This window comes from Schistocerca cancellata, chromosome 3 (assembly GCF_023864275.1).
Source record: "Schistocerca cancellata isolate TAMUIC-IGC-003103 chromosome 3, iqSchCanc2.1, whole genome shotgun sequence".
In the NCBI taxonomy this organism is placed as follows: Eukaryota; Metazoa; Arthropoda; class Insecta; order Orthoptera; family Acrididae; genus Schistocerca; species Schistocerca cancellata.
The window spans coordinates 43,100,560-43,127,190 of NC_064628.1; the positions used below are offsets into that span (position 1 = coordinate 43,100,560).

Sequence of the window (26,631 nt, forward strand, 5' to 3'; positions counted from 1 at the left end):
ATTCATAGAATACATATGGAAACTACAGCAAAATTCCCAGGGTTGAGGATTAATAACCAAATGAAAGCTTATTTTTCTTGTAAAAAATGTGGCGCATAAATATATACGAAAGTTTTTGTTGTGTTTACAGTTTCTGCCATAAACAGTTAAATTTCTGCAGCCTCCTAATATATTATAGATCCCAATTTTAATAGTTATTGTCATTGTGTGTCCATTCCCATTTCAGTGGTGTAATACATTGAGGTGACAAGTCATGGGATACCTCATGATATTGTTAGACCTCCTTTTGGCTGATGTAGTGCAACAACTTGATGTGGCATGGACTCAACAAGCCGTTGGAAGAGCCTGAAGAAATATTGACCCATGCTGCCTCTATGGCTGTCTATAATTATAAAAGTGTTGCTGGTGCAGGGTTTTGTTCACAAAACTGACCTCTCGATTATGTCTCTTTAAATGTTTGATGGGATTAATTTTAAGTGATCTGGACGGCCATGCTGTTTGTTCCAATTGTCCAGAATGTTCTTCAAACCAGTGACGAACAATTGTGGCCTGCTGACAAGATGCATTGTCATCCATAAAAATTCCATTGTTGTTTGGGAATGTGACATCCACCAGTGGCTGCAAATGGTCTTAAAAGTAGCTGAACATCTAAAGGACCCAGTTCATTCCACACACACACACACACACACACACACACACACACACACACACACACTTGCAGAGTGCATTATTGACAGCTTGCATCTATGGCTTTCTGTGGTCTGCACTGCACTTGAACCCTATCATCAGCTCTTACCAATTGAAATTGAGTCATCTGAATAGGCCACGGTTCTAGAGTTGTCTAGGGTCCAACCAATATGGTCACTAGACCAGGAGAGGTGCCTCAGGCAATGCCATGCTGTTAGTGAAGGCACCAACACTGTAGCCATCTTTATATGTGAATCTAGTGGAACTTCGATTTTACATTCTCTGATTTTGTTTTCCATGATTCTGCGCCATAAATTTGTAGCTCCCTGTGAAAAACTCATAAGATCAGTGCTGAAAATTCCCTGATTTTTTTTTACGTTTCTCCTAGTAGGGTTTACCTCATTTCTAAATTCTTATTTGATGTCTCACTTGACTTTGTCTCAATTTCTTCCTGTTGACATTTGGTGTGACTGAATGAAGTGGCACAAAAGACAAAATATTTGGCTGTTCATTTATGAATATGTGGCGATTTCAGAGTGTGTGGTTTGGCAGGAAACTAAGAGAACAGTTTTAATGGCTGAGAATGAAACGAGTAGCAATAAAATCCATATTCTTCCTTCTCAGAATTATTTTGCTTTTTATTTTCGAATATGTGAAAATTTCAGTGTGTGTCGTTAGTCAGGTCATTGTTTGCAAGTGGAACGATGAGCAGTAACATTCATATTCTTTCTTGCCACAAATATTTCGCACATTGTGCACCCACAGTCACATCATGATTACATTAGTTCCTCCAAAAAGTAGTGTGAAATGTACTCAGTCCCTCAGCACAATAAACAAGGAAAAGGTTACAAGCAATACACTAGAGGTCACTGCGCTCAAGTCACTAGAGTACGTTAGATTCCTCACCATACTTCACAGCTTTTGGTTTCATTCACCATGTTCATCAATTTTTGCTTTTTTCTGGGTGTTTTGATGTATAATTTGTGGGTGTAGCATGTCAGAAATTAGCTAGCTTACCTTGTACCCTTATACCAGTTTCAGTTTTTTAATGAATTTTTACTTGCTGTTACACATCCGTGATTTTTTAAGAACTGATGAAATTAATTATCACGAATTACTGTATTAACATTTTATTGTATATTTAATTTCCTTCACTTATACAAATTTTGTACAGTGTATTGGAGAGGATTACAATTTTTAATCATATATGCCAATTACACACGGTTTTGCTCGTATTTTGGGGGTTTTAACGTTTTCCTTGGTTATGACTTTTCATCACCTCAGTGTATTTTGCACCAGCGTGTATTAAAGTGTTTCCTTTGTTGTAGGTGAGCATTACTGGAGAATGGTGCCCATGGTCAAACAAGGTTCCTCAGATTGAGGTGGAGACACACAAAGTTGCAGCTCCTGATGTAGTTGTGCCAACTCTGGACACTGTGAGGCACGAATCCCTTCTTTACACTTGGCTGGCTGAACATAAACCTCTTGGTAAGCATAAAATGACTTTTTGTTATATTGCCTCGAGCTCTGGTGCCATCACTGTGGTGTAGTGCAATGGTTCCCAAGCTGGGGGTAGTTGCCACCTAAGGGGTAAAATGTTGTTTCCTGTTCGGCAAGAACAAGTAATGAAAGTAAATCACTTTTTAAAGAGCAGTGCTACTGTCACTATTTTGTAATATTGATTCCACAAGTTACCAATAGTAATTAGTTTTTCTTCAAATACAGTAGAGTTGTAGTGTTTAGATTCTGGGAATTAAAATAAAACCTTTGATTCAAAATGGTGTTTTAGGTTTGTCATTATCGGTGAAGCACAGTGTTGTTTGGTTTTCTTTTTTGATTTCTTTGCTTGTACACCTAAAAATGAGTGCTGCCACAAAGAAATGCAAATTTGCGCCTTTGAATGTAAAGTTGGAAGCAATGAAATGACTTGACAAAGAAGAAACAATAAAATTGCTCTTGAATATGGTGTCAGTGAAGTTACTGTTGGTGACTGGCCAAGGAACCGATTTAAAATGGAACAGATTTCTTCACTGGCCAAAGAACAGACTTAAATTGGAACAGTTTTCTGCAAAGAAATGATTTGAAGAATCTCTGAACTGAGAAACTAAAAAGAAGTTGGAGTTTTTTAAAAAAGACAAAAAAGCAAGTGAGGCATTGTTGATATGGTTTATTCTTACAAACATTATATTATTTCTTTTCCCACATAAATTTTGATAGTCTGATTTTCGAAAGTTTGAGGTAGTCCCAGTCCCATTCACCTTGAATTATTGTAACTGTACTGTGCTAACATTAGTCCATGACACTGTGGTGAAGGTTACAGCTTGTGAAACTAATGTATGAACAGCATCTCCCACACATAGACAACACACTAAACATGTACTTTGTTCTGTGTACCTATGAGAAGGTGTAGCATATATGCTTAAATATCTCGTGAAAATGCCTTCTCCATGTTTTAAGTATAAGGGCCAGTCAAGTGAAAATTAGACAGATGGCAAAAAGTAAGTAAATTATTTATCATTTCAAATAACATCCTTCTGTGAGATAAGGCGGTCAATGCCATCATGGAAAAATGTTTGTGTTTGCCTACAGAACCAAGATTGTACCCAGGTGTTCACCTTTTCATTTGAAACAAATCAGTGGCCACAAATGCCCCCCCCCCCCCCCCCCCCCACCCCCAGGCTTCAAAAACCCCACCCCAGGCTTCAAAAATGTGGAAATTACGTGAAGAGAAGGATCGGAACTCTATGGAGGATGTGTAAGGGCTTCCCAGGGAAACTTCAGCAGCATAGTTGAAACAACCTAAGCAACATGCGGGCGGGCATTATCCTGCAATAGAATTACACTGCCCGTCAACATTCCTGGACATTTGGACTTGATGGAAAGCTTCAGTTTTTGCAAAGTGCCCCCACATTGTTGGGCGTTAATTGTGATGCCTTTGTCCAGAAAGTCGGTGAGCAGCGGGCGGCACTTGCCTTCAAAGAAAAGGGTCGTCATGGCTTTCCTGAAGCCGGCATACCCCTTTCAGACCCCCACCCAAACTTGAAATGAAAATTTTGAAATAAATGCATTTTTGTAACTAAAAAAAATATAGAATCGTGGACCAACTGCTTAGAAAATTTTATTTTTTAATTTTGATACAAATTTTGAACCCACACGATTGTGTGGGTCGGGATTATCTTACATATTTATGTCATTTCTTGCAGTGATATTCACGAAAGCAATTACTGTCTTTTGACAAACACAAATAAATATTACACTTCAGACATCTTGTTCTTGTCCTCTTCTTGCAATTTTTTTGCCCGCAGCAACGAGCTGAAGGCAAATCGTCCACAGTTGGCCAGTGATGATATCCGTCTAGCCGCTTCTCATCACATGGTGTGTTTGCTGGTTTGCCAACATCTGGCGGAGGAGTTGATTTACCTTGATAAAATTCAAAATCAAGTATTAGACCTTTCGTTGTTGCCAAAACAAAGTTTTTAATTCCCAAAGGGCGCGGTTTGTTTGGAACATACTGAGACAATGTGCAGAATCCAGTAAATGGTACCATTTGCTCATCAATGGAATAATCATTTTCAGAGGGGCATGGAAGTCTCAAACAAGCACTGCGTACAACATTAATTGCAGGTTGTACTTTCCACAATCTATTAGTTTCTGATTCACGTGGAATGTTGTTAGTGTCCACAACATGCAGTGCTGTTCTGAGAGTGAAGAACCTGTCTATAGGCATACAATCTGCAATAGTTGGCATACGCAGTGACTTCTGCCAGTACATACATGTACGAGGATATTTAATGCATCCCATAAGTACATACATGCCATACAGCTTTTTTATCTCTTGAGGATTTGTATGAAGCAACTTCCCTTTCTTCGAAAAGTAGTAACTGTTAGTGCAGTCAGATGCTGACTGAAAACAATCTTCTGGGTTGTACTCGCTGAAATAGCTCATTGGAGTTTTAATTTCCTGTCCTACCTCACTCTCTGAGTGCACAAAAATTTTGTAGGTGAATGGTCTTTTTCTCCGAGTGGACAAACGACAATGTGTTTCCACTGTTTTTTTTTTTTAGAATTCTTTCTACTGTGTTGACTGGGAAAATTGTCCTGAACTTCTGGAGCAACTGGTAGTACTTTTGCAGAAGCATTGTTACAATTTTCCTCCTCGTCAGAAGATTGAGCTTTCTCCAACTCTAGGTTTGATTGTTGGAAGAGTTTAAGTTGTATCTAACAATTAGTCATCACTACTGAAGAATTCCACTTCAGAGTCATGTAATATGGCTAGAATTTCCTCGTCAGTAAGCCCTAAAATGAAACAAACAAACAAACTGTGAAATAAATGTGTAAATACAATAGTAAAATGACTTATCTATTCCGTAATCTGTTCCGAATCGTAACCACAAACATCGACAGAAATCAACCATATGCCGGTAAAATTGTCCCAACACGCACAATCGTGCGTGTGGATGTTAGTCATTGTAGCTATGAAAGTATTCAAATAATTGTGGCGGACATATTTTTGTTTACTTCTGTACACCTTTCGGAATCTAAAACACATTTTTCCAAATGTCAAAACGCAATAAATGAAGCACAGTAAACATTTATCTCGACAGACATACTTCCGACCCGCCATCTTGAAAATTACCCAAGATTAAGACACAGTATCTCGCGTCAGTAACGAGATATCGATATAAATCGAGTTGTATACGAAACAGCGATTCCTGCACACTCGTGTGACTTGGGACTCAACTCCATAGCTAAATAATATGATGCTGGAACGAAAAAAACCGCACCCACATATTCTCCTACAGCCCTGATCTCTCCCCACACAATTCCCAGTTTTTCTCTGGCGATCGATTTACTTCGAAAGAAGCGCAAGCCTGGGTACAATCATGTTTCCAAAGAAAATTGCAAACATTTTTTCATGAGGGCATTGACCGTCTTATCTCACAGTGGGATTAACAGAGGCACAAGTGTATTATGGTGACCACTTTTGAAATAATAAACAGTTTATATACTTCCTCATCTGTCTCGCTTTCATTTGACTGTCTCTTATAGTTCCCGCAGTAGACCGGTATTGCCTTATTATTCACTTCCCAACAATAAACTAACTTACTGACAGCACAACACAATATTAACTGTGTAATGGCTACCACCTTGCTGTAGGGACACCACCACATTATTATTATTATTATTATTATTATTATTATTATTATTATTATTATTATCATCATCATTATCATAATTATTATTATTGCTGCCAGTTTGTGCCATTTCAGAAGTAAGGAGTGTAGTAGTCAAGCGATTACAAAAAGTAGGCCTTATTGTAGCATACATTTTAATTTGGTTGACTTTAAATAGGGATGCAGGGTCTAGGTGAAGCAAGTATTGTTATGGGGAAGATTGGTGCATATGAAGCATGTTTTATAACAAGTGTCTACTCCCAATGTGAACTGTCTACTTTCTTTTCTGAGAGGGAGTTGTAGATAGCTCTCACAATGCATTGAGAATCGCTTCATCATTACATAAAACAAGTTTTTTTAGAAATAAGTTGTACTAATTATCTCATTGACTCATTCATTTCTTTTTTAACAAAATCCATACAGAAACTAAATATTCTTCATCTTTCGTCATTTTAAAAATGAATTTAAATACTTTCTCATTCTAAAGTTAAGTGGTAATGTTGGTAATGGGGTGGGGGGGGGCGGCACGAGGAGGGGGGGAGTGGGAGAATGGGGGGGGGGAGGGGGGGAGGCACTAGGTAATATGTGATCGCACATGGGGGCATTCTCGAAAAGGTTGGGAGGTACTGGTGTAGCGGTTAATGTTGCTGCTTGGTGTGCTGTGGGTCATCATTTCAAATACAATCACCAGCAGTTATTTGTTATTTTCCTCTAGTCATTTCAAGAAGGTCCTTAAAATGTTTTATGTTTGTAATGTTTGTATACCTGGAACATTTGATGTTTAGCTGCCCTCTACATCCAGGGGATGATCAGTTCGGTTTTGGCAGTACATTGTTGTTAGTAAGTAGGTGGGAACACACTAGGTATTCTCCAGAGAGCTACAACATTGTGCCAATTTGGCGGTGTAAAAGGTATCAGCTACCCAGACAAGAACCTGAATACAAGCTGTACATATGAAACGAACCCATGGATTCCAAGCCAGCAGCATGTCAGCTGCACATTAAGCATCCATTAGTGTTTTCCAGAGATGTTGGCCAAAGAGTCAACAAAATGCATGAAAGAATTCAACTGAGTCACCAAATACAACAGGACAACACAGCCCAGCAATAGTTCAAAAACAGTGAAGAGAAGTTTAATAGCTGGGACACATTCCAAGGCGAATCAAAGAAAACATTTGGTGACAGTAAACAGGAAGTCTCTTTATCAGAACTTTAATTAAAAACAGGGTCCAAAGTCATGGCAAAATGACACAGTCATACACACAGAATGTTTTGGGCCTTTGCAACACTGTGAATGCAGATACAACGGAAGTCTACAAAACCACAAATTTGGTGAAAGGAGTCACAGGCTTCTCTGGCAAAGTAAGACAATGTTAGAAGCATTAATCAAGTGGTGTCAATGCACTGAGGAAGCACAAACGAAGAGAGTTGGACGAAAGAAGTATGATCGACTCCCAAATGTGGTCCCTATGCCTGTTACAGAAGACTGCCACAATACTGCCTCTCGTACACATGTTGAGAGAGATGAGATACAGCATTTATGTCAATGAGAACTGTAGGACTGAGTAAGCAAGATATAGCAACCAAAAATATCAACCCGATAAACACTCTAGATGGCCAACCAGTTGGGCACTAGTTATCTTGCGGGGCATTTTTTTATTTATGTGATGTCAAATGCCTTTCGGCAACAGCTAAAGAAGACTGTACCAAGATATAAAAGTGATTATGCTGAAGGTCAGCAAATTGAAAATATGTCCAGCTGACTGGAACACGTATCGCACAAATAACTATCAGTGATCTAACACAGCCCTTCGAATTTGTAATTTTAACAGAAGGCATCACAAGCAGTCAGAGACTGTGGAAGATGAGAGCTCCAGATTGACAAAGCTAATACAATAAATACAGATCAACATGGATTGCTCTGGATGGCTGTTTGCCGTTGAAGGTGGTGGTGTCCCACCATCAGTGACACAAGTTCTAGTCATCAGTTGAGATACTCAGTTAAACTAAGAAGCTTTTGTTGACTGCAAAGAGTCACTCTGGGTCACAAAATAAATCTTGATGCCAGGGACAATCATACGCATTGTAGATGATCAAGGGGAACTTTAGATTACCAAGTGTAAAGAGCAGCCACAACTCAACCCTTAATGGTATATGCTTAGGTACAACAGTACCAGTCCAGGAAAGGCAGCTTGGCGTAATCGACATAGAATCATGCTCCACGACCACTACAGTCAATGCAGGAGCAAGCTACTATTGAATTGCGAGTAAGATATGGCCTGATTGAGGAACAATGATGGTGAGTGATAACCATTTGGCATAAATTTTCAGCTGCTTTTAAATCTGGAGTGACGAAGAGACAGACCAAGTGACCCATGATAAAACACAATGTTAACATCAGGTATCATCCTCTAAGTAGCCAGCAGTCATGTAGAGATGCTGGCTGGATGACGGATAATCTGGGAGGAAGGGAACAAGATGCTGCAAGATGACTTCATTGAACCTTCAGAGTGTCCTTGGTCCTCCCTGGTGGTTTTTGTGGTGGACAACTAGGGCATAGCATTTCTGTGCTGATTACCAATGACTGAATGAAATCATGGAGAAAGATGTTAGCCACTGGTGCACATTGCTGATACCATAAACTGCTTGAAGGGAGCAAAATAGTTTGCAGATGTGGATGTAGAGACAGGCTACTGCAAATCTAGGTTGACTGGCCAAAAAGCTGCCTTCATAACTCCTGTCGACGTCAGAGTTCAAAATAATACTACTTGGATTGTGCAACACTCCAGTCACCTTTGAACATGCGATGGGCAACCTGCTTAGACATCTTGAGTGGACAATGAGTCTTTAATGTGTTGAAGTGTATTCAGGCTACGGGTCTCCTCCTGAATCTGAGAAAGTGCCTCTCCATTGTCCAAGAAATAAAAATCTTTGGGTACTTAATGAATGATCAAGGTTTGTCCTGATCCAGAGAAAATAAGAGCCATCAGATTTTGTGACTCTTTGGCACATTTGTGACATCAGAAGTTTTCTCTGAATGTGCTCTTCCTACTGGTGCTCCATAAAGGACTTCTGTACCAAGGCATACTCCTTGCAAGAACTGCAGGGAGGTGCCAAATTTTCCTGGAACAAAGGGCAAGAAAAATCTGTGCTTGTCGTTACGGAGGGATCTGTTTCTAGCATATTATGGTGAGAATGCTGAGATAGAACTTAACACCGATGCTAGCGGTTGTGGGGTAGGAACAGTTCTAGTAAAATTTCAGGAAGGTGCCAAAAAGGTGCTTATGCTTCCATAGTACTCTAAAAAGTTTGAGGACGACTACCATACAACTGCAAAAGAATACCTTGCAGTTGTTTGAGCCATCTAAAAGTTCCAGACTTATTTATGGCAAACCATTCACAGTTCTTGTGGGTCGCCATTCTCCATACTGGTTGACTACTTCAAAGGATCTGTTGGGTCGACTGACAAGATGGGCACTGCCTCCCCACCACCACCTCTCCCTTCCCAATTTGTTAAAAACCCCTTTCTCCAGACTCCTCTCCCCCTCATCTTCAAGAAACAACTGGACTCGAATTATGGGGGCTATCCAGATACAGGTATTCTGTAGCATCATTAAATTACGGCAAATACAACACAGAAAACAGTAATGTTGAAATTAGTAATGTCACTTTTCTTTTGTAACTGTATTCATAGTTTAGTTGTATTCGTAGTTTAGTTGTATTCGTAGTTTAGTTGTATTCGTAGTTTAGTTGTATTCGTAGTTTAGTTGTATTCGTAGTTTAGTTGTATTCGTAGTTTAGTTGTATTCGTAGTTTAGTTGTATTCGTAGTTTAGTTGTATTCGTAGTTTAGCTGTATTTGTAGTTTAGCTGTATTCGTAGTTTAGCTGTATTCGTAGTTTAGTTGTATTCGTAGTTTAGTTGTATTCGTAGTTTAGCCGTATTCGTAGTTTAGCCGTATTCGTAGTTTAGCCGTATTCGTGGTTTAGCCGTATTCGTGGTTTAGCCGTATTCGTGGTTTAAGTGGAATAGAACTCCTGGTCACACTTGCTAAAGTTACAGTGTATTCTTCTAATCATCACTTGGCTTGGTTCCTTAGTGTTACGTTAATTTATTTTCTGCTCCCCCCCTCCGCCCTCCCCCTCCCACGGAACACACATATTGCAGTGTATAGATCCTGATGCTACCTTACATCTGTTTCAGTTCTGTGTGGGCCTCCTGGCTCAGGGAAGACAATGACCTTGTTTTCTGCCTTGCGTGCTCTTCCTGATATGGAGGTAGTCGGGCTCAACTTCTCATCAGCTACAACACCAGAACTGCTCTTGAAGACATTTGACCACTATTGTGAATACCGAAAAACACCTAATGGCGTTGTTCTGGCTCCAGTACAGGTAATGACTTTTAAAGATTATAGTATTTGTAGTTCTTCCCTGTTGAATTTTAAAAAGGTACTTTCTTATGGTAGCACCATGCTTGTTAGTCTATTAAGTTAATAAAATATGCTGAAGTGACAAGAAAGGGATCACTATGAAATGTGTTACTGTTTTGTAATCTTACTGATATTTTTTTTAAAAATTTTATTTTAGCTGGGGAAATGGTTGGTGCTGTTTTGTGATGAGATCAATTTGCCTGACATGGATCAGTATGGCACACAACGAGTAATCTCATTCCTGCGGCAGTTAGTAGAACATTGTGGCTTCTACCGTGCTTCAGATCAGGCATGGGTGTCTCTGGAACGGATTCAGTTTGTTGGGGCCTGCAATCCCCCAACTGATCCGGGCCGAAAACCACTTTCTCATCGTTTCCTTAGGCATGTGCCAGTGATATATGTAGACTACCCAGGAGAGCTGTCACTCAAGCAGGTTAGTACAATGTGCTTCCTGCGATTTTTCTGTTATAAAAAGTGTGTAACTGATTTTAATTAGTTGAAATGCTAAATTTTTTATAGTTCAAAGCTCTCAGAGGTGTATAGTTAACCCATTCACTGCTATAGATGTGCTCTCTACATATCCTGCTAAGCATGGCTTTGTCGTTTCTGTACTGGTTGTATAGAGCTGTTACCATGTACTGGTTGTATAGAGCTGTTACCTGTGTTGAGAGACATGGTTCCGGCCACTTTGATGTACTATGATCCATTTTAAGGAAACTGTTCAGAAGAAAAAAAATAGTAGGCACACCTTACAGTCTGATATCTCTGCTCGATAAAGAAGTGGATTTCTTTCAGTTATTTGTCATAGCTATTGTGGTGCAGCAAATAAAGTAAAGCATTGTAGAATTTGCAGAGGTAAAAACACATTGTGTGAATTTTGTAACTGGTTGATTTTAGCTCATAAATTGCTCCAAAGAGATGTAGATAAAATATAGAAATTTTATTTAAAGTTGAAAGCATAGTGATCTCATTTAGTTCTTGAGGTATTGGTTTCTACATGCGACGTATGCAGCAGCAGTGAGAGGGTCAGTGGAATGGGACGAGTAAACACATCAGTAGCGCTTGAGGAAAACCTAGAAGCCGTGTTGAAACATGTTCTCAGCAGCTGGGGAGCAGCAGAGCATGAGAAGTTAACTTGTCCGTGGCAGTCATATTGTTCTTTTACAAAAGAACTATATTTAGGTACTGTGGGAATGTACGTAATTCCTTGGTTATTGATAAAACAAATGGAAGGCTTTAATTTATTGTCGAAATACTGGAAAGCTACAGTTTGTTTTTCAGAGACATTGCCTCCAAAATAACTGTCATATACTGTGAACATTATGAAAATGGGTGCGATACATATTAGAGTTTTCTAATAGGAGGCACAGTGTGTAGAAAGGAATTGTGATATGAATGGTTAGAGGCCAATTTGACAGCCGGAGAAGTGAAATAGAAGTGCTGAATTTTTTTAACTGTCAGGCAATCGGAGAGAGCATGAAGGAAACTTTGGTTATAAATTTGTTAAAATTACATAGACAAAGGCTGGCCATTCGTATCTTTCGGGAGGCACAATTCCCAGTACTGCTGGTTATTTTAAAGTAAAAAGAGGCACTTCAAATCATTTTGGAAATTTAACAGTTTTCTGAAATGAGTATTCTGTTTTATACGAAACCTTAGTTAGTTGTTTATTCCACCATTGGGTTGTTACAGATTACAGTTGCACAGGCCAGCTTAGCCCAACAGTAAAATGTAAGCCAATTTACACTATTCATTTACATCCTGTCACCAGTCACTGTGTTCACTGCATATAGTAAATACACCCCTTTTCAGTATGTGTTAGGACAATGGTGACAGTGTTCTATCACAGTTCCTATTCCATCTCTGAATGGAACAGGAATAAATCTTAAAGTATGGAAAAATAAAAGTGCCTGCTGCTACATTATTCATAGTGATTGAGTATATGTGCAAATGTAGATGTAAGAGTGAAATGAGTTGTATGTACATAGAAATTGTCCAGTCAGGTTTTCTTGGCATGATTGATTAATGGTGTGCTTTTGGGAGTTCAGCCAAGTTGACTGATTCCATTCTTTTGCTTAATATTTTGACAACTGACCAAGTAGTCTCCTGCAGGTGCTGCAAGCTATGTTGCTATGTGTACTTGCCACCTGGATCCAACCAGATTGTGAAATACTGCTGATGTTATTCGTGATGTCTGCTACATTCTTTTGATGCTCATTTGTTGTGCTTTCTGTGAAATACACATCATCTCATATTTTCCACCGCAGATGGATGATACAGCTGGCGAGATCTTCATAAACTGAGTGCTAGATTCCAAGCTTTAGTCTGTCTCAGTTTTTCTGCCATCTATGTTTTGATAGGCTTCAAGTGTACTATACCTTCTTTGAAACAATTGTGACCTCTGGTGAAAGAAATTTGTCTCAAAGCAGAAGATATTTACTCAGTTTTGTGCAGTACGCCGATTTTTATTAGTTCACCTGCAGATAAAAGATCATCCATTTGAAACAAAATATGTCTCAGTGCTTTTTATCTGTACAAAATGTTTCTTAATAATCCCTTAATCCAGGTGTTGGCAATGGGTAGTAATATTTAGCGACAAAAACATAATCATCATATTTTTAGAGTAACATAGCAGTGTGATGTAGCTTTGTACACCCACAAAATCTCTTTCCTATTTTTTCATCTCATTTTTCAATTAAATGCCAAAGACCATTCAGTTTATTATTGTGCTTGTCACTCAAACATGGCTGTTTGAATAGTCCTGCACATTGTTTTCCTGAACCAAGTGCATTAAAACATTTAGATCCAGTAGCCTTGAGTATAAAATGTTTTTCAGATTCACCTGTCGTTCTGATGACACAAAGTTAATGGTTTATTTTTAAACAGTTTTTTCTCTTGAAAACTTTTCATCTTTTAAGGACATACTCTTGAAAAATTAGAAGTCTTGTCAGTTAAACACATTTATTTTCTTTATAATCTTTGGAGATTCCAGTTTTTGTCATCTGAACTGGAGTTGCTAGGTATGTTTTGAAAGAGTCTTACACTTAAGTCTGAACTTAACAACTCAGTCCATGGTTGCTGTAAACTCATGATGCCCTAATTTAGCAGTTAAGTGATCTTTTTTGCGAATAAGAGGTCAACTCATAAGCAAGGTGAGAACATTGAAGAATGGTGTGTTGGGAAATGAGCGTGTTTCTCAAAATGTAAACGACGTGTATCATGCATGCGCACACATTCACACTAGCAAGCACACTTCATGCATACATGTTACCAACAGCAGCTCCAGTATTCCAACATGGAGTTTCCATTGTTCGATTTTGTAACTATCCTGCGTCCGCTTCCGGTAGCTGAATGGTCAGTGTGACTGATTGTCAATCCTCTGGACCCGGGTTCGATTCCCGGCTGGGTTGGGGAATTTTCTCCACCCAGGGACTGGGTGTTGTGCTGTCGTCATCATCATCATCATCATCATCATCATCATCCTCCTCCTATCATCGTCATAGACTGCAGGTCACCAAAGTGCCGTCCAATTGAAAGACTGGCACCAGGCGAAAGGCCTGTCCAAAGGGGGGGTCCTAGCCATACGATTAAAAAAATAAATAAACTAGCCTGTGTTTTATGCACACATCAAAAAATCTGGAACACCTAATTTTTTCTTTTTTTTTTTGTCATAAATGTTGATGGTTTGAACTTTGAAGGAAAAAGGAAACTATTTTTATTCTTGCAACCTTTGTATCATGCATTACACTCAGCTCTAAAGGTGTAACCACAAAGGATACTGCACTTTAAAAACTGTTACAGCAAGCTCCCAATTATCAGTTTGTGTATTATCTGTTTTGTAGATTATTCCTGCATAGTTCGGCAGTGTTTGGAAAAATAAGTAGCCTGAAGTATTGTGTCCTTGGAATGACTATTTTTGTTTACAATATTATGTATATGAATCTTGTTTTACTGCCTGAAGAGGAGGGATCCCAATCCCAGTGTCTGACATCCCTGAAATATTTTCCCAATTTTTCTCATTTCATCTTAAGTATCTTATGTATGATTACTGTATGATTAAATGATGATGGCGTCCTCTTGGGTAAAATATTCTGGAGGTAAAATAGTCCCCCATTCGGATCTCTGGGCGGGGACTACTCAAGTGGACGTCTTTATCAGGAGAAAGAAAACTGGCGTTCTACGGATCGAAGCGTGGAATGTCAGATCACTTAATCGGGCAGGTATGTTATAAAATGTAAAAAGGGAAATGGATAGGTTAAAGTTAGATATAGTGGGAATTAGTGAAGTTCGGTGGCAGGAGGAACAAGACTTCTGTCTGGTCAGGTGACTACAGGGTTATAAACACAAAATCAAATAGGGGTAATGCAGGAGTAGGTTTAATAATGAATAGGAAAATAGGAATGCAGGTAAGCTACTACAAACAGCATAGTGAACGCATTATTGTGGCCAAGATAGATATGAAGCCCACACCTACTACAGTAGTACAAGTTTATATGCCAACTAGCTCTGCAGATGATGAAGAAATTGAAGAAATATATGATGAGATAAAAGAAATTATTCAGATAGTGAAGGGTGATGAAAATTTAATAGTCATGGGTGACTGGAATTCGAGAGTAGGAAAAGGGAGAGAAGGAAACGTAGTGGGTGTATATGGATTGGGGGAGAGAAATGAAAGAGGAAGCTGTCAGGTAGAATTTTGTACAGGGCATAACTTAATCATAGCTAACACTTGGTTTAAGAATAATGAAAGAAGGTTGTATACATGGACGAACCCTGGAGATACTAAAAGGTATCAGATAGATTATATAATGGTAAGACAGAGATTTAGGAACCAGGTTTTAAATTGTAAGACATTTCCAGGGGCAGATGTGGACTCTGACCACAATCTATTGGTTATGACCTGCAGATTAAAACTGAAGAAACTGCAAAAAGGTGGGAATTTGAGGAGATGGGACCTGGGTAAACTGACTAAACCAGAGGTTGTACAGAGTTTCAGGGAGAGCATAAGGGAACAATTGACAGGAATGGGGGAAAGAAATACAGTAGAAGAAGAATGGGTAGCTTTGAGGGATGAAGTAGTGAAGGCAGCAGAGGATCAAGTAGGTAAAAAGACGAGGGCTAGTAGAAATCCTTGGGTAACAGAAGAAATATTGAATTTAATTGATGAAAGGAGAAAATATAAAAATGCAGTAAATGAAGCAGGCAAAAAGGAATACAAACTTCTCAAAAATGAGATCGACAGGAAGTGCAAAACGGCTAAGCAGAGATGGATAGAGGACAAATGTAAGGATGTAGAGGCTTATCTCACTAGGGGTAAGATAGATACTGCCTACAGGAAAATTAAAGAGACCTTTGGAGATAAGAGAACCACTTGTATGAACATCAAGAGCTCAGATGGAAACCCAGTTCTAAGCAAAGAAGGGAAAGCAGAAAGGTGGAAGGAGTATATAGAGGGTCTCTATACAAGGGCGATGTACTTGAGGACAATATTATGGAAATGGAAGAGGATGTAGATGAAGATGAAATGGGAGATAAGATATTGCGTGAAGAATTTGACAGAGCACTGAAAGACCTGAGTCGAAACAAGGCCCCCGGAGTAGACAACATTCCATTGGAACTACTGACGGCCGTGGGAGAGCCAGTCCTGACAAAACTCTACCATCTGGTGAGCAAGATGTATGAAACAGGCGAAATACCCTCAGACTTCAAGAAGAATATAATAATTCCAATCCCAAAGAAAGCATGTGTCCACAGATGTGAAAATTACCGAACTATCAGTTTAATAAGTCACTGCTGCAAAATACTAACACAAACTCTTTACAGACGAATGGAAAAGCTAGTAGAAGCTGACCTCGGGGAAGATCAGTTTGGATTCTGTAGAAATACTGGAACACGTGAGGCAATACTGACCTTACGACTTATCTTAGAAGAAAGATTAAGGAAAGGCAAACCTATGTTTCTAGCATTTGTAGACTTAGAGAAAGCTTTTGACAATGTTGACTGGAATACTCTCTTTCAAATTCTAAAGGTGGCAGGGGTAAAATACAGGGAGCGAAAGGCTATTTACAATTTGTACAGAAACCAGATGGCAGCTATAGGAGTCGAGGGGCATGAAAGGGAAGCAGTGGTTGGGAAGGGAGTAAGACAGGGTTGTAGTCTCTCCCCAATGTTATTCAATCTGTATATTGAGCAAGCAGTAAAGGAAACAAAAGAAAAATTCGGAGTAGGTATTAAAATCCATGGAGAAGAAATAACAACTTTGAAGTTTGCCGATGACATTGTAATTCTGTCAGAGACAGCAAAGGACTTGGAAGAGTAGTTGAACGGAATGGATAGTGTCTTGAAAGGAGGATGTAAGACGAACATCACCGAAAGCAAAACAAGGATAATGGAATGTAGTCGAATTAAGTCGGGTGATGCTGAGGGAATTAGATTAGGAAATGAGACACTTAAAGTAGTAAAGGAGTTTTGCTATTTGGTGAGCAAAATAACTGATGATGGTCGATGTAGAGAGGATATAAAATGTAGACTGGCAATGGCAAGGAAAGAGTTTCTAAAGAAGAGAAATTTGTTAACATCGAGCATAGGTTTAAGTGTCAGGAAGTCGTTTCTGAAAGTATTTGTGTGGAGTGTAGCCATGTATGGAAGTGAAACATGGACGGTAAATAGTTTGGACAAGAAGAGAATAGAAGCTTTCGAAACGTGGTGCTACAGAAGAATGCTGAAGATTAGATGGGTAGATCACATAACTAATGGGGAAGTATTGAATAGGATTGGGGAGAAGAGAAGTTTGTGGCACAACTTGACTAGAAGAAGGGATCTGTTGGTAGGACATGTTCTGAGGCATCAAGGGATCACCAGTTTAGTATTGGAGGGCAGCGTGGAGGGTAAAAACCGTAGAGGGAGACCAAGGGATGAATACACTAAGCAGATTCAGAAGGATGTAGGTTGCAGTAGGTACTGGGAGATGAAGCAGCTTTCACAGGATAGAGTAGCATGGAGAGCTGCATCAAACCAGTCTCAGGACTGAAGACGACAACAACAACAACATCTTACGTATAGGAACTCTTCTCTTCTGTGAACGATTTTCTGTTCATACATTTGCGTAGCCCATTCCCGAGGAGCCAAGGGTCAACAATTGCCAACTTACCTAAAGCAGACAGTAAAAGGAAATTATGTAGGTTTTATTCTTGGACAGCTGCCTTCAGAATTCTCCCTCTGTGTTGATAAAAAATGAAAGTTTATTGATACACATTGCCTGGAGGACTCCATTGTTGACTGGAATTTTCTAACCACATATAGATTGCAATAATACCATGGCTTTTAAAACTGATCATACACAGTGAGTGTTAATGTATGTCTCATTTCTTGTTGCTGAAGTTAAGGATAGTTTACGTTTACTGTTAAGATGACAGTTAAATGCAAACTTGCTGTTCTGACTGTAGAAAAGAAATTGGATGTTGATGATGGGTTAGAGGACCTGCAGAGTTTCTCAGGTTTATGGCATAGGCATACGAAAGATGAGAGAAGAAACAAAAAATTTTAAGAAAGCTGTTAAATTGTGGTGAAGAGTTCTCGGGCTTCCAGCTGGGTGGTGGTGTCTTCAAACTGCGATGTTTCGACGAGTGACGTACTCATCATCTTCTGGTGAAGTGCCGAGACTTTGTGGATGCTAGTCCCTTTATACTTGCGGTGTGCGCCCCCCCCCCCCCCTCCACCACCACCACCACCACCACCACCACCTGGCAGCGGGATGCTGGGTCCAGGGGAGCCGGCAGTTGAGGTGGAGGGGGAAGCGGGTGCACCGTTCGTGTCTCCGTGTCTGATGTGCTCCTTGCACCTTTTTGAGATGCAGCGCTGTGTTTGTCCAATGTACTGTATACCACATTCGCAGGAAATGCTATATGTGCCAGATGTGTTGACAGCTCTTTAATCTTCAGCAGTGGTCAAAAGATGGTATTTATGTTTGATTTTCTCAGTAGCCTCCCCATTTTGGCTGACAGGCCCCCCCAAATATGGCAGAAAGGCGAGTCTATCTTCCTCCTCTATCTCCCTCTTCCCGAAATTTGTCAGCCTGTCTCCTCTTGAAGGGCCTACCAATCTGTGTTTCACTGTACCAGTATTTTCTAAAATACCTCTCTTAGGTGGTGTAATTCTCCTGAGAGGCTTTCTTTGTCACAAACGATGCGCACCCTGTGTACCAAGATGGTCAGTACTGACTGGCATTGCACCGGATGGTGGTAGCTGGTTGCATAGAGGTACAGGTGTGTGTGTGTGTGTGTGTGTGTGTGTGTGTGTGTGTGTGTGTGTGTTCTTTCTGTACACTGAATGGCCCAGTGTGCCGTCTGCCTTCTTCCTAATCAGTATGTCTATGAAAGGAATGCAGCCATTCTCCTATACTTCCATTGTGAAGGTGATACTCATGTATGCAACCAAAGCTTCTGGAACATTTACATCTCTGATGAAACTGGACTGTATTAGAGGGGAATACCCAAACTAACTGTAGCCTCTCAGACTGAAATGCATGCTCCCAGACATAAGCCTGGTGAAGAAAGGCTAACTGTTCTTTCCCAAGCAAGTTCAAAGTGTGAACACAAATTGAAACCATTATTTAGTGGCAAATCACAAAACTGCATACACTTAAAGAAATAATGAGCTTGCCACATTAACACATCCATCAGAAGGGAGTCGGAATGGACAGTACTATCTTCAGAGACCGGTTCCGGTCTGTGTTCTTTCTGTGCATACATTTTTAGAGGGGAAAGGGTTACTGGAAACAGCTGGTCTTTCACTGGACTACCCACCTTGACATCCTACAGATCATGTTATTGTGCTCAATGCATTCCATGGGATTTTTAAGGCTTGAGAAAATGTGAAGATAACATTAGTCTCACTTCTCAAAATGGCTGTGAAGGTTATAGTAATGAGGCTAAATGACACAAACTCCATTCGGTAGAGGAAGAGAGCACAGATGAGACAATACAGAAACCTGTTATCATGCTTATTGATGGACTGGATGTGTTGGTTTATTGGAATATGCTATACAACATTCATTTGAGTCTACTGAAGTTTTGACACTCTGGGAAATGAGAACTGTAGTCAAGAAAAAGTTGAATGAAAAACAGAAACTGAAAAGTATGATCATTATGCAAAAAATGAGCTTTCAGATGTGACATGTAGCATTTTCTGTAAATAAAGTCAATAGCAGTTTCTGTGTTTTTTGGAATATGTATGTTTTACTGTTTTCTTTGAAATCTCTGGTCCACATTAACCCAGATAATCAGGAGTTTGCTATATATGCTTGGTAGGAACATGAGACATTGAGTGCTGGCTCAAAGTACCGTTGATTGTTATTTAAAATTTCAGGAATTGCAACCATTTTCTACCAGGTTCCCCTTTGTTAAAAAGTTGTATTTGCATTGTGAAGGTAGTTTTTTTGTGTACATGCCTGTTATTAAGAATGTCTGTTATTGAGAAGCAATGTTGCCATTAAACTGCTTGTATCCCTGGTGAGGAAATTGTTCATAATTTAGTGGTGTCTGCTATTTGGAGGAATCTGTTAGAAGTTTTATTTGTGGCTGAAAAATTAATATTGTTTCCTATTGTCATTCAGAATTGCAGGTTGCACAGTGTGTTTCTTGCACATGAAAACTGATCCTGTATACCTTACTTATTATTATTATTATTATTATTATTATTATTATTATTACTATTATGGCCTAATGATTTCATTAAATACCATGTAAAACAGCTGTGAACAAAATCATCTACTTTCTTTGCTAGATTTATGGCACATTCAGCAGAGCAATGCTGAGACTCGTGCCATCTCTACGTGGATATGCTGAGCCACTTACAAATGCAATGGTTGAGTTTTATTTAGCTTCACAAGAGCGTTTCACACAGGACATGCAGCCACATTATGTATATTCACCTCGAGAAATGACAAGATGGGTACGAGGTATATGTGAAGCGATTAGGTAAGCTGCAACATCAGTTCCTTTCATGCTGTAAAATGAAGTACATAATTACCTCTTGCTATTCTGAGTGTTATTTTCCAAATTGAACAGTGCCCAACGAACAAGAAAAACAGTACACAAATGTTTTTTGCTAATTGTGTATTTTATGCAGCCTGTCCTTGTCTTTTAAAATCTTGTTAGCAGTCTGTTGTTTTAACAAAACTGTGCCTAGGTTCTAATTGATCCTAAATAAGAACCTCTTCCGAACTGACAGTTCATATTGAATGAAGTTGCAACACAGCATGCCGTATTAATCCAGATAAATCTAGTTGATGGTGGAGATCTATATCTTCATAATGTGTTGTGGAAATAAACAGTGACGGTTAACAGTAAACTCGTTGTTTCATTTGAGATCAATAACAGTCACATTAAAGCCTAGTCGAAAGCTTTCACATGTAAAGACAATTTATACTCCACAGAAGAGTAAAAAAAAGAAAAAAGTAATCTGGCCCTTTCTCTCTCCCTTGTAATTTCAGCCCAGTTCCTGCCTCCTGGGCTAAGGTCTAGATGTGACTACTACTTTGAATTTAATGTGAAACAAGTAGATGGTGGTACTGAAGTTTTTTTTTTTTCCATGCTGTTTCCAACCTTGTGATAATTCTCTTCTTTTGTGTCGTGTGATTGTAGGCCACTGGAGTCACTCCCAGTGGAAGGGCTGGTGCGACTTTGGGCACATGAAGCACTTCGTCTGTTTCAAGATCGTTTGGTTGATGATGTGGAGCGTCGTTGGACAAATGATAATATTGATGTTGTAGCACTTAAACACTTCCCAGGAGTTGAACGTGAAGCAGCTTTGACTCGCCCAATACTTTACAGCAATTGGTTATCCAAGGACTATGTGCCAGTTGATAGGGAAGAGCTGAGAGAATATGTGAAAGCCAGGCTAAAGGTTAGTTTAGATTTAGTATACTAGTGAATTTAAAAGTATTTATTACTTTACCTTATGCTGTAGTTTTTCATTTTTGTCCTCTTTAATTTGAATTGAAACTCATTTGTCTTAAGTATGGCTGCTTTTCATCACACATTATACCTGTAACAATCGCTTTCCTGTATTATAAGTACAGTGAAATGTGTGAACCTTTTGATGGTTTATTCTGTTTTTAATGGTTCTGTTATTTTAAATCAGGTTTTCTATGAAGAAGAGTTGGATGTCCCCCTTGTCTTGTTTGATGAAGTTCTTGATCATGTATTGAGGATAGATAGAATTTTCAGACAGCCTCAAGGACATCTGCTTTTAATTGGTGTATCTGGTGCTGGCAAAACCACATTGTCAAGATTTGTGGCTTGGATGAATGGCCTTTCAATCTTCCAAATAAAGGTACATGTATTACAGTTAAATATTTCAGAGATTAAAAAAGACTGTATCATTTTCAGACATATTGTTCAATTTCTATGTAACAGGTACATAACAAATACACTGGTGAAGATTTTGATGAAGACTTGAGAGCTGTATTGCGACGTGCTGGATGCAAAGATGAAAAAATAGCCTTCATACTGGATGAATCAAATGTTCTGGACTCTGGATTTTTGGAGAGAATGAATACATTATTAGCTAATGGAGAGGTGCCTGGTTTGTTTGAAGGTAATAAATCTGTTTATGAATTAAATGTCAGTATCACTGTCATTTGTGAACATGTGGATTTAAAAAAATATATCAGAAATTTATGGTCATGATAGATATAAAGATATTGCTTCATTTTTGTTCTACTGTTACTTCAGGTTTTCTTCGATTAAGAAATATTCTTGGATCAGAGTTACTGTCTGTTTATCCTCAATTCATAAGCACTTACTTTCATAGTTTCAATATTATCTGTTTTCTTATATTACTGCCAGTAATTTCAAAATCATCAAAGCTGTGCCCAAATTAAGCAATTTATTCTTCAAATTTGAAACTTTGGGTCTGTTTTTTAGGAATGCTTGCTGTATCACTTGATTTCAATTTAATTAGTTCTATTAATCAGCAGTTACCAATGGAGAATTTCAGATGTTTTATTCAATGAATTGAATTTTATTTGATCCTGTAGGATTACATGGTGTAAAGTGAACGTACATGTAATGTAGGACATGCCAAAAATACAAAAACCTTCATCACATACTTCCTAACTATTCTAACATCATTGATTATAATTAACAATATTTGCATATTTAATGTCAACAGTACTCACCATCACAGTAAAAATCATCAACAGTAAAATTCCTTTTCGAGCAGATAGTCTTTTAGGTTCTTCGAAAACTTAATGTCATGTGTGTTGTCACATAGCATTTTAGGCAGACTTAGTAATTTGATACCTGAGTACTGGGGCCTTTTTCAAGCATTGTCAGTCGGTGGGGTATGCTTCGTATGCCATTCTTCCTATTTGCATTGTGGGTGTGTACACTAGCATTTGTAGTGCACCCAGCACTATCTTTCGTGAGGTGTAGCATAGTTTTATACATGTACAAAGAGGAAAAAGTTAAGATGCATACTCTGTTGAAGCAGTTTCTGCATGTTTCAGAAGTCTTTCTTCTAATATGGTTCTGACTGCTTTTTTATGTGAACACACTTTTTATTTCTAGGATTTTTGATTTTCCCCACGCTGCCACTCCATACTGCACGTATGGTTTGAAGAGTCCATAGTGTACTTTGCACAGAAGCTGTTTATCTGCATACTGTTCTAACTGTCTCATTATAAATATGGTGGAGCTGAGGTTTTTACAGACAGAATTAATATGTTGTTTCCATTTCAGCTTGTTATCCTTGGTAATATCTAGGGATCTAGTGAATTCTACGTTTTCTAATCTTGTTTCATATACCTCTAAACCCATGTGCACAGCCTTCTCTTTATTTCTGAACACTTTTTTATATAGTCATCATTGAGTTTGTTAGCTGTTTCTCTGCCATCTGTAACCACAGTGGTGTTTATTTTAATTGACCATATGCCTATTTCTTTGTTTGTTCCAGCTTTTTCCTGTCTTTTACCATTAATTGCATTCCAAGCTGCCTTTGTGTTGTTTCTTGAGTTAGTTATGGTAGCACTAATTGCTCTAGATTTTGCCTCTCATATTATATTTCTATACATATTTTGTAGAATTTTATAATTTTCAGCTCCACCCCTCCAACTCAGATCTTGCACTTCCTTCGCAGTTCTGTTATTTCACTGGTAATCCACTTTGTTTGGCCCTGCATCTTCTCTTGTCTCTTTACTTTGGGGAATGCTACATTAAAATGGTGTTTAACTGTTTTAAGAAATGAATCATATTTTTCATTTACATTGTGCACCTGTAGGGCTTCATTCCAGGTTTCCCTGCTCAATATTGCTCTAAAAATATTAATATTTTGTTCACTAATGTTCTTGATTTCTTTGGTTGGTTGTTTTGGCTCAGATATTATGTCCTTACTTCTGCAGAAGCAGATCAGCTGTCCATGATGATTAGATATCTCTGTCAGGACTACGTGTGATTCGTAGTTAGACCTACTAATATTAGTAATGATGTCAATAGCTGTCTGACTTCGAGAAGTCACTATTGTTGGTGCAGATATTGTTGCTTCCACATTGTACTGTATTAACCATTCTTCAAAATCTGTCTTGTTTTTGATTCTTTTCCCATGTCAATATTGAAGTCACCACATATAATGATGTTTTTCTGTGTATTCATTCTTGGTAAGTTGGCCATTTTTTCCCAGAAAGATGCTAATCCTCCCACTTGGTGATCTGTATACACAAAACAAACTAACGTGATCAGTCACTACACCAGTAATTTCAGTGTCTTTTTCACTAGCTATAGGTAATCTCTCACCTATACTGTTTGCAGTCTTTAGGGGCTCTGCTGTGTATGGAATCTCCACCCAATCTTTGTTCACAGGGGATGAATATTCAACATTGATGACCCAGTGTAAAGAAGGGGCCCAACGAGAAGGTCTGATGTTGGATTCTAATGAGGAATTATACAAATGGTTTACTGGTCAGGTGATGAAGAATTTGCATGTTGTATTTACAATGAACCCTTCTTCTGAAGGGCTCAAAGACAGAGCTGCAACATCACCTGCACTCTTCAACAGATGTGTTCTGAACTGGTTTGGAGACTGGTCAGATGGTGCTCTCTTCCAGGTATTTTCTGTTATTAATGTATTGAGGTTTGACATGTATGCACAAGTGTAATTTTTAAGAGCACATGTTCAAATTTTTTCAACTTGATAATTTTTATTTTCCAAGCTGTAATTTTATGCAGAGTAATCCTGTTCACTGGACCAAAAAAGCTGCCCAAGTGGCATGCCAAAGATGATAAGTTTAGGTACAAGCAGATGACATAGTGAGACGGGGTGGTGGGTAACAAGTTAATGGGTGTAGATTTGTGCTCGGTGTGTTAATGGCAGAAATGCATTGCAGAGCATATTGTGTTAGATATTTTTAACTTTAGGTTGGAAGATTGATGTGTTGGAGAGGCAGAAAAATGGGAGAAGGGGAGATTATTTTTGCATGTATCAAATGCCAAGCTCTGAAGGATGTGAAAGATTTCTCAGGTGTCGTTGCAAATGCCCTCTGGGTTATCTGTCAGTGAAAGTCACTCCAGTGCAAATGGAGTGTGTGAATGTCAGAAATGAGGCTGACAAATAGTGTGACTGGTCAGAACTGTTGCCCATATATAGTGTTTCATGACTAAAAAGAACTTTGTGACAAGAGCTGCTGCAGATCCTTGAGTACCATTTCATTCTTGCCCACAAAAATGCCCAATTACAGTGGTCAATGAGGCAGGAACAGTGGACTCTGAGGACTGGATACATGTTGGTTACTAATATACGTAAAACGTTTCTGCCTACACATGAATGGGAAATGTCTTCTAGGCATTAGAAATCCTCCTGAGAGACCTGTGCGCACGAATGTCGCAAGCAAGAGAAAGCTCTATGATTTGAAAGTGAAACTGTGTAAGATTCTGGTAATGTTTCAGATATTTAGAAATTGGCCATTTTTGTATAAGTGATAAAGCATAGAATTGGAACCAATACATTTAGCTTTTGGACAACCAGATTGGGAGAGCCAGTTGTCAAAAACTTTGGGGTGTCATGGAGAATCAGCACTTTCTACAAGTGCAGCATTTGTTAAGTTCCAGTTTCTTACCTCAGTGAATATGTAATGATAGAATAAAGTAATTTAATTTGATTTTACATTAGAGTTCCCCATTAGAGTTTAAGGATGCCCTTATCTGAAACTGTTCCCAGATGATGTTAATATGATGTAATGACATAAAACTTACCTGAATGTGCTTGATAGTCACTCATCCTGACCACTTCTACCAAGAATAGCCACTACACAGGTGTCAATGTGTTTGTCTTCAACTATTTATATTAACCGTCATTTACTAGTTGTTGCGTATCTACTTACAGGTGACTTTTTTGTCAACCATGTTCTGCCACAGTGGGCATTGGCATTCTTCTTCTTCTTCTTCTTCTTCTAGCTGGTTGGGACATCCCATTCTCACAGACATAACAAGCTTTGGACATGGCAAAACATTAATGGCTGATTAATAAGTCATTCTGTATATTTTATTAATATATTAAAATATTTTTTCACATGGTTTTTGAAAACCACATAAAGATGTCTGTGAATAATGTGTGAAACACAATGTACCAATGTTTTCATCAAGTCCTGGCAGTGTTGTAGTTATTACACATACCAGGTTTTAACTAAAACCCCTTGACAAGGACGATCAGTAGCAACCACATATTTAATTATATCTTCAAAGTCACTAGATGTGATTTCCAATGGGAAAAATCGTTGCAATTGCTTACAAAAATGGTAAATTTTAGGCCAATGTGTTAGTTGCTGTTGGAGTGTTTTGAAATGTACTTTCATTTCTAAACCTATCCATGTAATATGACGACAAATTTTTGTGAGGTGTTTGTGTTTTTTGTGTGCTTTTAACATTGTCACTTATTTTGACAAGTCAATTACGTAGTTATCATTTTATATAATTTGGTGATTGGTTGTTAAATTGTATGCGCTGAAAAATTTCTTTGCAGGTTGGCAGGGAATTCACAAATCGTGTCGATTTAGAGCGTCCTTCATGGAAGGCACCAGACTTCTTCCCCACAGCATATGCAGGCCTTCCAGCTTCACCAACTCACCGTGATGCAGTTATCAATGCTTGTGTTTATGTTCATCAAACTCTGCATAAGGCAAATGCTCGTCTTGCTAAAAGAGGAGCTCGCACGATGGCCATTACTCCAAGGTAAACGAGCTGTTGAATTGTGTAAAACAAATGAACCATACTGGAGATCAAATGTACCTTAGTGGAGATCTTCAGCAAAAGAATTACTTAGAGATGTTGGAAATTATGGTGTCACATTAA

General features: G+C 38.7%; 1 protein-coding gene across 3 annotated transcripts in view; it reads left to right on the forward strand.

Annotated features, from left to right (window-relative positions):
• Window positions 1-26,631, forward strand: part of LOC126176887 (dynein heavy chain, cytoplasmic) — a 228,059-nt gene that overhangs the window by 116,886 nt on the left and 84,542 nt on the right. For all 3 annotated transcript variants that reach the window (XM_049924087.1, XM_049924088.1, XM_049924089.1), the window contains 9 exons: window positions 2,016-2,175; window positions 10,063-10,250; window positions 10,446-10,721; window positions 20,072-20,265; window positions 20,932-21,193; window positions 21,431-21,622; window positions 21,706-21,886; window positions 24,148-24,392; window positions 26,303-26,511. In XM_049924087.1, the coding sequence (XP_049780044.1) occupies window positions 2,016-2,175; window positions 10,063-10,250; window positions 10,446-10,721; window positions 20,072-20,265; window positions 20,932-21,193; window positions 21,431-21,622; window positions 21,706-21,886; window positions 24,148-24,392; window positions 26,303-26,511 (1,907 nt within the window). The remainder of the gene's footprint in view (window positions 1-2,015; window positions 2,176-10,062; window positions 10,251-10,445; window positions 10,722-20,071; window positions 20,266-20,931; window positions 21,194-21,430; window positions 21,623-21,705; window positions 21,887-24,147; window positions 24,393-26,302; window positions 26,512-26,631) is intronic.